The 15,517-nt window shown below is 49.3% G+C and overlaps 1 protein-coding gene across 1 annotated transcript; it reads left to right on the top strand.

Moving 5' to 3' along the window:
* Window positions 1-6,306: 6,306 nt before the first annotated feature.
* MYL2 (myosin light chain 2) lies at window positions 6,307-13,415 on the top strand. The gene is made up of 7 exons (XM_073312458.1): window positions 6,307-6,337; window positions 7,508-7,597; window positions 9,053-9,128; window positions 9,989-10,093; window positions 11,451-11,526; window positions 11,630-11,678; window positions 13,129-13,415. Exons 1-7 carry the CDS (start codon window positions 6,335-6,337, stop codon window positions 13,225-13,227), a joined length of 498 nt encoding a protein of 165 aa, XP_073168559.1. The 5' UTR covers window positions 6,307-6,334; the 3' UTR covers window positions 13,228-13,415.
* The last annotated feature ends 2,102 nt before the right edge of the window (window positions 13,416-15,517 follow it).

Here is a 15,517-nt window from a genome sequence, read left to right as displayed (position 1 = left end):
CAGTTCCTCCAGCAACCGCAGGGCTCACCAGAAGTCACTTCACAAAGAGGGGAATTTAGGGAGGCAGAGAGAGCGGTGAGCTGGATTGTCCTTGGGACTGTGCAAAATGCCATTGACTCCACAGAAACGGTGGAAAATGCACTTGCCAGTACTAGCGAGGAGCTGAAAATGGTTCTCTGTGTTTCTCGTAGGCCTTCCCAGGGAGTGGGCTGGCACACATTGGTAGCACATGTGCACCGCTCTTCGGGAGGGGAGAGGTGGTTCTAGGCAGGGACTCTGCAGGGATGCAGAGAGAAATAGGAGCTTTAGGGCTGCTACTTTTCCGCTTTTTCTGAATTGGCTCCTTGTTGAGTGTAGAGGAATCTGACTCTCTGCAATTCACTGCGAGAAGACACGGGTGGGTCAGTGTGTTCAGATCCTCAGGTCAGGCTCTGCTGCCCAGGACATGGGCTGATTCTGGCAAAAAGTGAAACCGAAACTTTAGCAGCCGCAAGTCCTCGGTTGGACGTGGCATCGCCCCTTGAGCAGCACAACAACCCCTCTCACCACACAGGGGTATTAGTTCAGTACCAAGTCAAAGAGAAGATCTCCACCTTCTGGATCCCCAGTACCACTTCCGGTAGCACACTAGCTTTCCCCTGTTGGTCTCCCAATCCTACTTCGCTTATAAAATCTCACAGATCACAGCCAGAAGATGAAGGATGGTCCAGTCATTAAGGTTTGGGATTTGAAAAACCCAGGTTCAGTTCCCATCTCTGCCACAGACTTCCTGTGTGATCATGGGCAAGACACTCTGTAACTCTCTGCCTCAGTTTTCCCATCTATAAAAGGGGGATAATAGCATTGCCCTACCTCACGGAGGTGTTGTGAGGATAAATATGTTAAAGGCTGTGAGAGGTTCAACTACTACTGTAATGGCAAAAAGAAAAGGAGGACTTGTGGCACCTTAGAGACTAACCAATTTATTTGAAACCTGTCATTATACTACTGTAATGGTGAGCCTGACACATTTGCATGTGGGTGAGTCACATGGAAGCAGATGAACTGTCCTCTAAACTGCAAGCTTCTTCACAAGAGGCTTTGTTTGGAATGAGTGAATCTACAACAGCTGGCAAGAGTGTGTTCTTTTATAAATTCTCATCATTATCAGAGCAGAGGTTGGGCGCGCAGGTCTGGGACCTGTGATAGTGCGTTTTCCTGATAGTTTTGCTTTAATGAGGGCCCTGAATTTGCCCTGCTCCTCTGTGACTTGTACTATGCCAGCTGCAGACACTTTGTAGACTTTGCTCTAAAGTCTGATCTGTCTCCCTGTTTCTCTTTCATCCTCACAGTCACCCCAAAAAACCCCAGGGCAAGTCGTTAAATCCTTATACACGATCAGACTTTGGTGGGAGTTCTGCCCAAGTAAGGGCTGAATATCGACTTCAGGACTTGGCTCAAACGCCCCGTTCAAGAGTTTATTCTTATACCATCTCTTTGTCTTACTTGTTTAGCCTCTTAGCTATTTAAATCTCTTTTCCAACGCTCTGGCTCAGGGCCAGAATAGCTCCCATGCTAGCACTCCTCTTCAGTTCACAAACCCCCTATTCCATGAAGGAAAGGGGACACTGTCCATTTTGCTTTAGCCGTTTGACTTTTCTCCTGGAATGCAGTTCTGCCTTCTGGTTTTCTCCCGTTCACCACGGTGGGGACCAGATTTCACCTGTACACACCCAGCTTCTTTCCCGGGTCTTTTCTGAGCCCTTCATTATGTTTGGCTCTGTCAGCTGACCCTATAACAAATGCCATCTTGGAATAAGTGGAATAGCATGCAAGGCCTTTAAAGCCCATGTGCCTTGTGAGCTAGCTTGCAGAGGCAGCCAGGCAGAGGAAGGTGTCATTGAGAAGCGGCTGTCAGGGTATTAAAAAACGATATTCAAAGCCTCTTGGCAAACTAGGACAATCTTGCAATCAAGAAGCTAGCTCATCTTACCACAGTCCTTGAACTCCCAGGGATCTGGTTTCCCAAGTGCTTATTAAACACTGTTTCCTTTTGTTTCCAAAAGCGTTGTAACCTTCTAGCTTCCCTGGGGGAGGAGTGTTCCCTAAGCCGTATGCTACTGGGAGGGAAGGCTACCGTACCACCTATGGCTTCTGGAGATCTCGATGTAACTAGACGAGGTCTCCCATCAGGGTAGGTAATAAATAACGTCACTGAAGTCGGTGAACTTCAACTCCACTAAGTCACCTGAAAGGTGCCCCCATTACATGGAATTACTGTTCTCATTAAGCAACAGTCATTGCTGATAAGAATCTTTAGGCTTAGATCAGTTCCCTAGCACATCCCCCAATTGAAATGCAGCCCACCATAAAAAAGTGTCCAGCTCTCTCATCTTTTTCACCAGAAGGCCTGATAGTGTCCCATACCGTGTGTCACTAATATATACTCAATGCAAGTTCTGAAACATAATTATCTGGGAAGAACATTATTCGTTCCCTGGTATCACAGAGCATAGTCATCATGTTGTTAAAGATTTAAATACAGAAGCTTATCCCTTCCGCCCCACTCCCTCCCTCCGTGTACCTGGCTGGAGTAGGGCATGTGTCAGGAAATGTACAGGAAAGTTGTCACAGTGGGACACCTAGTGACACCTCATTTTAACATGATATTAAAACAACATTTTAATCTTGAATCACGCCCTAGCCACCAAAACAGCCATTTCTTGCACAATAGAAACAATTCAACTCTTTGACTGCCGAATTCTTCTCTCTCATCTCGCTTCCTCTCTGGGCTGCCAAAACCTTGTCACACCAAGAACAGCCCGGGCAGCTTGCCCGGAGACCCAGGGTATCACCTACTTTTACAGATAAATATTGATACATTATTTAACGAAAACTGAATGCCCATCATTGTGATAGCCGCTGGTACTTGACAGAGGAAGAGAAATTGCTTGCTGGTCAGTTTCCCAAGCAATGAGACCTGCAATTGATCAGCTCCGTCCTCACTCTGAGGTTGCAGGGGAAAGAGCGGGTGGGCATAGCCTGCATTTTCGTACACTGCAGGCCATATCTGGCCCTTGAGCTACACCCTGGAAGATCCCTGCCTTGACCCTACGTTTGCCAGCAGCGGAAAGGGAATTTCAGCTGCAACATTCTGCAACCGCAATTCCCGTTTGTAGCACAGCTAATTGGGAGGATGTGGATTTCAATGTATTGTGCTGTATTACAAAATACGTTTATTTTTAAAAGCAGGGAGCTTGTTCCTAATGTCTATGGAGTCCTAAATCCTGAGACACCTAGAAAATTCCCTGTTAAATGTTCATAAAATGAAGGAAAATAAGGAATTCCCCGCGCTCTGGGGAATATCTCAGAATGCAATAAAACCAGGTTTCCTAGATAGCTCTATATTCTTTCCTGTGGAAAACAACAAAATCAGAGACTTGTGATGATTGTCTGAATTGATCACTCAGGTTTGGGTTTCTTAGTGTGTGTGTGTGTGAGCACATCCACATATATGTGTGCAGGTATCTGGATAAAATAAGAACCAACTGGCACCCTGTCCAAACCCCGATTCTGGGGGATTGGGGAATCTTTAGTTAACTTGCTCTAGTTTGCACTCCCCGGTTTCAGATAGGGTGGGAAGCACATGCAGACTCAACAGGAGAGGCTGACCCCATGAAGCCCTGGAAACCCACCAAGAACCTCTCTCTTGACACTGGTGCCCCTGTTCATTCAGAGACTTTTGAGTGATCTCAGAGCAACAACCAAACAGACCTGAACCTCCCTGTCTTTGAGGCTGGCCAGACACTAGCTTGGGCGCTTCTCTCTCTGCGGCCCCAGGCTCCCCCTCAGCCCCTTTCTCACACTATAGCCATATGTTCTACATGAACCTCACAAACAGCGTGGGTAAAATAGCCACCCAGCTCCGAACTCCCTCTCCATGGGGCCCAACGGGCCAAAGGCAGCGTTCCCTATTCAGGCGATTCCAGCCGGAGCTGGGCAAGCTCTGAGGTCCCAGCTGCAGCTGCCTAAATATGACTGACTTTAGGCACTCCCAGAGGGGGTCTGGCCCACCGTGAGAAGCACAGCCCCCCATTTCTCCCATCCTTCCCTATTAACAACGTCTCCAGCAAACTGAGGAGTGTTGAAAGCAACTTTGCCCGGGTGTCTCGCGTCCAGTGGATGGCAATGTGAAGAGGTCTGGCCTTTATATAGCTCCTAGGTCTGAGCACAAACAGGTTCAGCTGTAACAAGGCCATTTCCACAGGGTGGCAAAGGGGACACCGGAGCAGCAGCTGTTGTTTGCATCTTAGACCCTGTAAGACAAGAATCTGCCGGGGCAGCGAAGACAGCTGAGAGCCGGGAGGGGACACGCAGGGCATTGTTTAACCAGGAGTGTCGGTCCAACTCCATTGGACAAGTATGTCTACATGTTAGACTTCAGGGGGTGGGGGTAGGGGGGATCAAATTAACAGGCTAAATATATGAAGAGGGAAAAAAAAGTTTACCAGTGAGTTCAGCTTTGTGAGTCGATGGCTCCTTGGGTTAGTGCGACCAGATGAGATGTAGCCTGTCCAGCTGGGAGGAGGATCCATCATATCTCTCCTTCAGTAACCTCTGCTACAGTTGTCTGTTCTTCCAGGACAAATCAATTGCAGCAGCAGTGGCTGCCTGGTGAAAGTGCAGCCACGTCTGGGGTGAAACAGAGCAGCTATTCAACAGCCCAGTGCAATGCTAGCTGAAAATGGACGGAAGGCAGAGGGTTAACAACTGCACTGCCTCATACTGGAGCTAAAGCCATAGGAGGCGTGTGGCATAACTGGGTAGCAGGTGGGTGCCCATCAGTAAGGATCAGTAAGAGGGTATGGGTGTGTGTGTGTGTGGGGGGGGGGCATTGTCCCATTCATGGCTTTGAGGGATAGTGCTGCACAGCCTCAGGAGGGCCACCCTGACCTGTGTGGGGCCAGACCAACCCCCAGCAGCCCCAGGATGGGGGAGGCATGAGCCACCTCCTCAGGATGTTATGCCAGGCACCTGTGCAGGGCTGAATCTGGCCCAGTGGCTCTTTGGATGTGGGGCTGCTTTGCGATGTCCCTTCACTGCAGCAGCACCTGCTCATGGTTCTGCAGCCCAGCGAGCAGCATAATCCCAGCCGCACTGGCTGGGCCAAGCTCCACCCTCACTGACAGCCACGCACTGACCTCAGCAGCTCCAAAATAGGACCATGAGATGGGGCCTATCGGGCCAGTGATCCCTGGGGGCAACTGGAGGAGAAGGAGGAGGGAGCAGGTCCCCTTCCATCAGGGAGACTGGAGACAGCAGCTGCTGGACACTTGGGTCCCTCATTACCACCAGGCAGATGGGTGGGGCAGGAGCTCCTCAGCCCCTCAACAAGAATCCAGTTGAAAAAGCACCTACCCCACCACCCCAGACAAAGGGTTCTGACCCACCCAGCCCTGCTGGTGCCACGCAAAGGGCTACATCAGCCCTGGCACGGTGGCAGCTCACACCACCTGGACCATAGGGGCCTTCGGGTCGACGTGGATAGGGTTGTGTGATTGCTATGTTGTGACAGCTGCCACATTCCATCCCAGAGGAGGCTGCATTTGTGTGGTGAGTGCTGCGAATCCCAATATCTGTGTGGTTGGCGAAGCACTCTGGGATCTCCCAGCGTGGAAGGTGCTATCTCAGAGGCAGATCTGGGTGATAGATAGATGTATCTCACTGTACATGGAAGTCACCCCAGCTCTCTAATGAGGCAAAACAAAACCCTCCATCTGAATACCCCTGGACGGGGAGAGGGGGATGAAGTTCAAATCCTGGTTCAGATCTGACATTCACTGCACTGAACCTTCTTGATCTGCGGGCCACATCTTCAGCTGCTGTAAATCAGTGCAGCTCCAAGAGCTGGCTCTGTACGTCTGTATAGACAGACATCCCTAGCTACCAGGATATATCCTTTCTAGCATGCTTGTCTCGCCCCCACCAAGCCACTGACAAATGCAGGTGTCACTCATTCTGCACAAGCTGTGCAGCACGACTCGTGTCAACATCTTCAAAGTGGCACCCACACAGCCTGCTGGCATTTCTCTAACCTTGAAAACCTCTGGGTCTCACATGTCACAGGGACAACAAGCTGTTATTCAAGATGAGACCAAGACAACGACGGAGAGACAACAGAGCTGGGGGTGGCGGAGGTGACGGCTAACTTACCTATTACAGCCAAAAGTGGGCATGCGTTTATTTTTAAACTGCCCTGGGCTGTATTTATTGTTTCAGCACAGAGCGGCCTGGGGGATTGTCTTTTGAATTCCTCTTGCAAGAACACCAGGGGCCGTGCAAAGCAACTCCGGTGATGGTGAGTAACGAGAGTGGGCAGCTGCGGGAATGACAGTGAGATGAGCTTGTCAGCAGCAGGATTCTTTACTAGGAGCATCTCTAGCGATCAGTGAGAGAGAGAGAGAGAGAGACTTTAGTGCCCTAATGGCACACACATGCCTAATAGCTCCTGAAACAAGGTAAGCAGTCTAGGGGTATTTAATACACGGTGGCATAAAAATAGCAGCAGCAAAGTGGGTTTTTTCTTCTAGGTTAACTGCTGCCCCGTCTTCAAATCAAGAACTAAACAGAGCTTGCAAAATGGGACTGAGAATATTTTAAGGTCAAATTGGAATTCTTTCCCTTCATCCATGCACCTTCTAGGAAGTACATCTCTATCCCTCGAACTGGCACATTTAAATCTTATTATTTTTATTTTGCAGTACCTAGGAATACCAGACATGGACCCTCTCAATGGGGTCGCTTACAAATCTGTGATATTTATTTAAAAGGAAAAGATCATAGCAGATCACATGTGTGCAGCTAAGGTAGAAAGGACCAGAAGTTCTCAATAAGGTAGAAACTTTAGCACGTGTGTTGAAACATTTCCTGTTTAAACCACAAGAATCGCAATCAACTCAATTCTGGGTTTCATCTTCTTTGGTGTAGGAAAGGGCAGATTTTAGAGTGCTTTAATGTGTAACCATTGCAGTAACATCATTCTTAATAAAAAGTACAAAACCATGATAAAGCTCATAATAGTGACAGCCATTGCATGAAATCTCCGAGACGTGCTTAACTATCTTTTCCACTCCTGAATGTCTATTGTTACAAGGGGAGATTTCTTTGCTTTTACTTCTCAGCCAAATGTCATTTGAACCACAGCAGATGTCACACTGTAGTGTGGCTAGTCATTTTTCATGTCGCTTCCCTAGTAATCAATTTGGTCAAATGCATCAGGAGCCCAAGAAACTGAGCTCTACCCTACCTTGTGAGAAGAAATAATAATTCCCATTGCTACAGAACAGCATGTACTTTACCCCACACTTCTGAGCTGAGAAAGAGCGGATCATTTCAAGAACTAAAGTGCACCAGCATGGAGCAGTCCCTAGCTATTCATAAAGATTTAGGAATAAATTCAGGGTAGTTTAAATTTATTCCACATTGAAAAATACAGTGAGTTAATGATAGCATGCTTGAATTTTCCAAGGCACCCAAGAAAGCTAAGAAGAGATCAGAGGGAGCTAATTCCAACGTCTTCTCTATGTTTGAACAAACACAGATCCAAGAATTCAAAGAGGTAAGTGGCCTTTGTTGCAATGACCATGAAGGGTAAAGCCAAGAACCACCTATATGGTGGTATCGTCAAACTTTTTCTAAATGCTTTTAGGTTCGGTGATGTTGGATTTGGAACAAGAGTCCTAGAAGCTCATTTAAAAGACAACTGCTTTACTGGGGGGACAAACAAACGTAATTCAACTACATAATCAAATACGGGGTCTTCTCTCAACTTCATGACACTGCACTCCCAGCAGAAGAGTGAGTGACAAGACACTCAGCCAATGGCACACAAGACAGCAGCCCTGTATAATCCGAGCGAGTTCTCATTGGCTGAGCTGTGACCATGAGGCAGGGCATTATTACCGAGAACTGGTTAACCCTTTCATGGGTGTCATATGGTTACACATTTTCAGGTCTTCAAAGTTACCCACAGAGAGTCTTTGGACAGGGTGATAACATGGGGCCTTCTTTAGCGGAGTGTATCCATATTCCTCCGAGTACGATAACTGAGGACAAGGCAGTGGCCAAAACTGAACTCCTGCATGCTGGGAACCATGGGAGCCAGTTGGGGCAGGAGACCTCATGCAAGTGAACTCCCCAACCCCTGTGCTCCACAACACCTTCTCCTGGCTGAGTCCTTCCCCCCCGCCCCACTCCCTGGGCTTGTAAACACTGTCATAGTTACTCTAGCCCTGGGCTGCAGACAGAGTGGTTACTGCTTAGACAACTCCAGGCCTACTGATGAGCTTTACAAAACTAGAGAATAGCTACCATGTGGGAGAGAACATCTGTCACACCCCCTTTCCCCCCGCACAGGACTCCTACAGAAGGAATTCTCCTACCTGTAGTGATACCTTAGGGATAATCTCCCACCCCATGGGTCCTGCACCTTCACTGAGCTTTTGGACAGGGACATCTGCTCTCTTCTAGCTGATTGGCTGCAAAGTCCATCAATCAGCGAGGCCCATCCCCTGCTAGCATTCTCAGCGCATCTTCTAATGTCATTCTTATGAGCACCGTGGTCAGCTGGGCTCCCAGGACATTAGCAATTGGTCACATAGGGTGAGGCAGTTGGGTGGAGACACCTGCTCTGGAAGGGATGCAGTCTTGGGCAGCTGAGCAATGCCTCAGCCCGCATCACGCAGCCACTCCCAGAGGGGATCGGGCAGCAGCCTCCAGCCCTGCACCACCAGGGAGCCTAATAAATGCTGCTGTACTGCTGAACAACAGGGGCTCTTTGGGCCCGATCCTGAATGCTGCTGGAAGCCCTCGCCTCTGCTCCCACTGACGTAAATCACTGTGAGAGGAAGGTGCAAGAACAGCTGTGAACAAAGACAGTTATGTCCCTTGCCACACCACAGTTCCTAGCCAGGCTGAAATGTAACATGGCTAAACAGAGGGAGCGATATTACACTCTCAGGGAGCTGTGGGTTATTGTTCTGCATGCTGCCATTCCCCTTTCTCCCCTTTCTAGGCCTTCACCATCATGGATCAGAACCGGGATGGCTTTATTGACAAGGCAGATCTGAGAGATACGTTTGCTGCAGTGGGTAAGCCTGCATCTTACAACGCCCCTCCTTCCCCCCAGAAAAGGCTTTGATCGTGTTAGACTAATTATTAGATGAGAAATCAATGACTCTGCTTTCCATTTCATTCAATCCCTGGTTAATTGGATCTTCCATTTCCTCTGCTCAAAACTACGGGACCCAAAATCATTTCTATTACAAAGAGCAGATTATTTTACTTTCTGAACATTTTTGGTCAGTGTGGATCATTTTTGAGGCTGATGTTGTTAAATAATTTAGGCCCTGGCTAGCAAAAATGGTTATTAAATTAATTAGGGCCCAATTCCGCCAGACTTACTCCTGCTGAGTAATACCTTACTCTATGAGTAGTCTTGCTGGATTATGTGATTTATGGGGCTTATGTACATCCTTGGAGAAACATAAGGCCCGGTTATCACCTCACTTAGAAGGGTGCAAATCAGTTGTGACTGCATTGTAATCCAAAGAGGATCAGGCCCTGTTTTTGTAGCTCTATGGATGACAATAGGCAGACGTTTGGTTCTGTTCATTTTACTGACAAAATGTAGGTGGGAACTAATCATGGTGCAATTCTGTGATGTTCTCTAGACTCATAGAAATCAGAGTAGCAGATACCTCAGTCGGTGCAGAATTCTTCCCTACGATACACTTTCTAGTGCTTTGTCTGGTCCAGTTCTCTTTCTCTCCAAGGATCGAGCTTCTACCACTTCCCTGGGGAGACTATTCCCATGGTAAAAAATGCACCTTTCTATGTCTTTTAACTCATTCATAGGCTTGTTTGTGTATAAAATGGGCTCATGTACCTGAAAATCTGCATAAAGTTTAATCCATGTCCCAGGTGATTTGTCTTTTTGTTTCTTGTCTAGGTCGTTTGAATGTAAAAAACGAAGAACTCGATGAAATGATAAAGGAGGCTCCTGGAGCAATTAACTTTACTGTATTCCTGAGCATGTTTGGAGAGAAGCTCAAGGGTAAGATAAGGCAGAGGGACGAAATGAGTGGAAGGATGGCCCGGTGGCTGTTACAGCGTTTGGGGTGGGCAAGAGATCTAGGCTGTATACCTGGCTGTGCCACAGACTCCCTGTGTGACTTGAGCAAGTCACTTAACCTTTCTGTGCCACAGTGGCCCATCTGCAAAACAGGGATAATGACCCTGCCCTACCTCACAAGGGGTGCTAAGACTTAGCGCTTTGAGATCCTCAAAGTGAAGATGCTAGGAAAGGGCAATGTATATTAAAACATAAAGTAACTTTATTTGCAGTTTCTCCCCAAGGACCTGATCCTGCACTCAATGGGCGCCTTTGCGTGCACTTAAGGGGGCTTTGGCTCAGGACCTAGGAGTCAAATCACCCTCTTCCCCCCAGCAAAGTGCAGAAGGTGAAAATGTCCCAATGCCATTCCATGGGGTTTCTCCTGCATCTTTCCCTCAGCATGGTGGGGCAGGAAATGGCAAAGACAGGGTGACAGGGTGTTGCCAGTCAAAGTCTCATACACAGGATATTCCCAGAAACCGTGCATCTTGGTCTAATGCACACAGCAATCGCTCCTATTCGTTCTCAGCCTCCCCTGCACTCTTCTCAGTTCTGCCCCTTGCCTGCTGGGTGACCTTGAGCAAGTCGCCACTGCTCTGTGCCTCAGTTTCCCCAGCTACAAAACAGAGATAGCAATGCTTACATCGTTGTGCAGCACCCTGGGGCCTCTCGATGAGACACGCTCTCTAACAGCTGCCCACACCCCTCAGAGGGGTTTGGTGCCACAGACTCCAGGCGTGCCGATGTGAACTATTGTGGCTCTTTGCTGCCTACGTCCTGACAGGTTTTCAGGAGAGGATGTTGCGTAGAGCAGCAGCTTCTCTGTGACTCAGAGTCCCTCCTGCTCAGCAGCCATATCCCCTCACCCATTGTGCAACCCAAGCTATGGGACACTGGTGCAGAATTCCTTAAGCCCACCGAGCCCGCAGCTCCTCTGAGACTAGCATGCTATAAATACACTGGGTAGATTAGCTACATATTGGGGGCAGGGAGGGGCAACATGAATGTGCATCTGTTCCTCTCCATGCCATGGGATGCACATGGCCCCGACAGCAGGGGGTGGGTGGAGAGATGCCAGCCGTTGCTGTGCATGGCGGTGGTAGGCCAGGGCACGTCCATCTGCAGGCCCCTCGCTGCAGGGAATGAGCTTGCTCGACCACACAGCCCCTGTTTCCTGGGAGATGGCACAGGATCTGCGATCCCCCTCCCCGAAGGGGATGCCACTCCCCGGCGCGGCCCGCGGCAGGCATAATCCCTGCTCTGTGCCAGCAGCGGTTGCATGTGCTCCACATTGCAGGTGCCGATCCAGAGGAGACGATCCTGAACGCGTTCAAGGTGTTTGACCCCGAGGGCAAAGGCCTGAAATCTGACTAGTAAGTGCAGAGCAGCAGTTGGGGTGTGCATGGGGCAGGGGGAGTTGTTCTGGTTTTCTCACCGTCCCTCCCTCTTTCTGACAACATGCTCTTTTATTTGCAGCATTAAAGAAATGCTGATGACGCAGGGAGAGAGGTTCTCCCAGGAAGAGGTATGCACAGGGCTCCTTTTCACTTCCATCCTTATACAGGGTGCACCATTCAGCAATGCCTAACACTGACCTGTTTATTGCGCATGCGTGGGCAGCAGGCTCAGGCTGTAACAGGTTGGCTTACCTTTCCAGGGTAGAGCACAAGTCCGTGCCTCAGTTTCCCTGTTGTGACTCAGTTTCCCCATTGGTCTGCCGTCTCCCATTTGTGGCGGGGTGATCTAGTGCTTTGGACAGAGGAACAAAGCAAGAGCCCGCCCTATGGGGCAACCACAAGAGTTCAAATGAAACCGTCCTTCCCCTGCCCTGGACTGAGCAGTGCCTCAGTGCTTCCCATAGAGAATTCTCCCCACCTCACGGCGATGATAGGGGAGCCCATGCCCGGCCTCTACGCTGGGACCCAGCCCTGGGACCCAGCCCTGGGACCCTGCTGCAATCCCAAGATCATCCTGCGGCACAATTCCCATTGCCATTTCCGACCACTACCCATACAAATTCTCTCCGGGGCTCACCAAAAAGCCCTCTACAGCCCAATTCTTACTTCTCCTCAGGTCCTCGCACTGTTCACTGCAGCCCTCCTGGGCAGCCCCCCAGCTCCCCTATTCCAAGTCTTGCCATGTCCCTGGCTGCTCCCACATTGTCCACAGACAGTCCTTCGATTGTCCAGCCCTCATGTGATGTGGGGGCTGGGGGTACCGAGCCCAGGTCAGAGCCATGACATAGGGCTCTGGGGTGCTGGGGGGTCCATCGCATCAGGCCATTGCACAAAGTAACAACTAAATGAAGCAAATCAGTCTATTGCAACAGAGCCCATCTCCCACAGCCTGTACCATCCTACATCCTGGGGTCCAATAGCACTGGGCTTTGGGGGAGCCTAGGAGCTAAATTTCACAGCAGGCCTCTCTTTCCATAACCAGTCAAACCCAAGCCCCTGGATACAAACACTCCCAAAAGGTGAGCATTCAAACCCAGCCCGGATCCACATGTCACCATCTCTGTGATGGCCGGGACCAAGCCATCTCTGAATTGTGTGAGGGTTGGCAAGCAGCACCCAGGGCTGGGCGTGGACCCAACCTCTCCGCGATAGTGATGAGCGATGGAATCCCATCAGAGCGTCACAGGGCATCGCCGTATAGGAGTGCACTGGCAAGCGCCTTCAGCGGAGCTGGGGGTCAGGGCACAGGATTAGTGTAGATCAGTGGCCTTGCAGTTAGAGGTGCGCTAGAGACTTTCCTTTCCTTCCCATATTTCCATTGCTTGGTTAACAAGCGAGCGAAATACGGGCAGGCCGCCGCAAAGGGCAGTCTCCCCATCCCAGCCTGCTCCCATTGACGCCAAGGGCAGAACTTCCTGTGATTTCAAACAGCTCCCAGCCCCCTCCTTCACTTCTGCTCACCTGAATACCCAACCGATCTGTTTAACCCTTTCCCATCTGGGCCCATTTACACTGCAGGTCGACCAGATGTTTGCCGCTTTCCCCCCAGACATCACTGGAAATTTAGACTACAAAAACCTCGTCCACATCATCACCCATGGGGAAGAGAAGGATTAAGAGCCGGGGTTGTGTAAGTTCCTCAAGCACAGCGATGGGGGTGGCCCCCTTGTAACGCTTGCCTCCCCCTACGGTTCTAGCTGGGTTTGGCCTGACTGGTTTCAGTGCAATCGTTTGTACGTGGTCCCACTCTTGCCTGTTTTTCTCTGCAGGGAAAAGCTTACTGTCACTGGGGAACTGCATATCTGAACTGTGTCCAAATTAAATTATCCATTTTGCAGGAGGAAATCCAGCTGCCTATGTCAAGAGTGAAAAGGGTCTGTAAAATAAATGCTTCTGTCTGGGGCAAACACAACCCTGCAGAGCTCTGAGGAAAAGTGGGATGAGTGTGAGTGAGTGAGTGAATGAGTGAGTGTGAGAGAGAGAGATCTCCCCAGCTGTGGGCTGAGTCACACAAGACTCACTGAGCCACAGCTAGACAAGGTCACCACTGAAAAATCCCTGTGACTGAACTTCTGACGACGAGACTCAGTTACAGGGAAGGTGGCAAAGGCTGGTCCGAGGTGGGTTGTACAGTTTGCAAACATCAAACAGCAGAAGCCCAGCAGGGAGGAAATGGGATCATTCTGCGTGGCTTGCTGTCAAACTGCCACTAATCTAATGATGCACGGTACATCGCTGGCAATAGTAAACTTCTCTTACGGGGCAGCATGCGCAGACCACTAAAGCGTCTCTTTCTCTCTCTGTGACGGGTATCATGTAAGGTATGGGGTGCTTAAAAGACAAAATAACTAAGGCTCAATTGTGCTTTTGATGGCAAAGCAGGGCTACCCTGCCTCCTTTTCCAACAGCTACGACTACAGCTGTTATGACAAAGCTGCTGCCTTGAGAGCACAAAGACATGCAGCTATTTTATCCTCTCAAACCCACTGGTGCAGGCTCCCTTCATTCACACCCCTCTGGAAAACCCCCTGCTTCTGCAAAGCGCACAATACTGCTGTCCCACGTGGCTACAAAACCATCACCATCCGAAGTGAGAAATCTTTCCAAGCTACTGCCATCTCTCTGGATCTCCCAGGCATCTTGTCAGAGTCTCATCTGTCCTTGGAACAGGAACTGTGAGTGAGATGTTCAAAAGCATCTAAGAGGCTTAGGCGCTCTAGTCCCCGTCCCACTGACGTTCAATGGCACCACTGTGCTCCTCAATCACTTAGGCGCTTTTGCAAATCCCACATGATTTGAGATTTTTTCATGCACAGTGCCAGGCATCCCACTAGCAACCAGGGATTCCGATCTCACTTTCCCCCAAGTAAATTTGGAGTCATTCCCCTGAAGTCAGTGGATTTATGCCGCAGCCAACTCAGATCAGGATTTGGCTGAAAAACCTTTGTCCCATCTGCCTTTGGAGTCCAGTTGGGATCTTAAGCAAAACTTTAGGTCCCTTTATTATAGCATTTACTTTATCCTTCCTGCTGGCTTCTCTGATTCCAGGGGGAGGCAAACCGTGATTATCATCTGACAAAGTGGGTATTCACCCACGAAAGCTTATGCTCCAGTACGTCTGTTAGTCTATAAGGTGCCACAGGACTCTTTGCCACTTTTACAGATCCAGACTAACACAGCTACCCCTCTGATACTTGATCATCATGTGCTTTCCATTTGAGCAACTATGGCTGAAGGGTATTGCAGAAAGGGAAATCTCCTTGCTCTGTGCGCTAAGCGATCAATGTCTGTTTCAGACTGGAAGATCAGGCAGTAGCTAGCAGTCAAGCTGGTTGCTTCCACTTTTGAGCTTTTCTACAGTAATAATAGACCACATAGTTCTTATACAGAGCTTTTCATGAGTAGATCTCAAAGCACTTTACAAAGGAGGTCAGTATCCGTATCCCGATTTAACAGATGGGGAAACCAAGGCACAGAGACGTGGATGTGAGTTGCCTAAGGTCACCCAGCAGGCCAGTGGCAGAGCTAGGATTAGAGCCCAGCTGTCCAGAGTCCCACTCAAATGGTTGATCCACTAGACAACAGTGTCTCTCCTGCTTTCTAGTTTCCCCCCTTTTGTCTAGTTCTCTGGGATTCTCGCCAGTGTTTGTCTACAGACAGAATATTTGTTAATTAAAAAAAAAACCCACAGAAATGTTAAAAATCATGGACCAGATCGAAAGCTGGGGTAAATCAGCTCTATTGAATTCAATGGCGCTCTACTGATTTACACCGGCCGAGGAGCCAGCCCCACGTACTAAGAAGTGAGAGGCAACCACGGTCCAAATGAAGAATCATCTCAGGTCTGAAACACCTGGAAGTGCAACATCAACTCAGGCCTCCATCCTTTGGTTTAATGTGTGGGGAC

The sequence above is a fragment of the Lepidochelys kempii genome, chromosome 15 (genome assembly GCF_965140265.1).
Source record: "Lepidochelys kempii isolate rLepKem1 chromosome 15, rLepKem1.hap2, whole genome shotgun sequence".
In the NCBI taxonomy this organism is placed as follows: Eukaryota; Metazoa; Chordata; order Testudines; family Cheloniidae; genus Lepidochelys; species Lepidochelys kempii.
Note: the sequence above shows the minus strand (reverse complement) of the source record. Positions and strands in the feature narration are given on the sequence as shown.

Excerpts from the sequence above, each read along its gene's own strand:
- MYL2 (XM_073312458.1), top strand. Across the intron at positions 11,527-11,629 it reads AAAGGCCTGAAATCTGACTA|CATTAAAGAAATGCTGATGA; the intron begins GTAAGTGCAGAG and ends TTTTATTTGCAG. Across the intron at positions 11,679-13,128 it reads AGAGGTTCTCCCAGGAAGAG|GTCGACCAGATGTTTGCCGC; the intron begins GTATGCACAGGG and ends TTTACACTGCAG.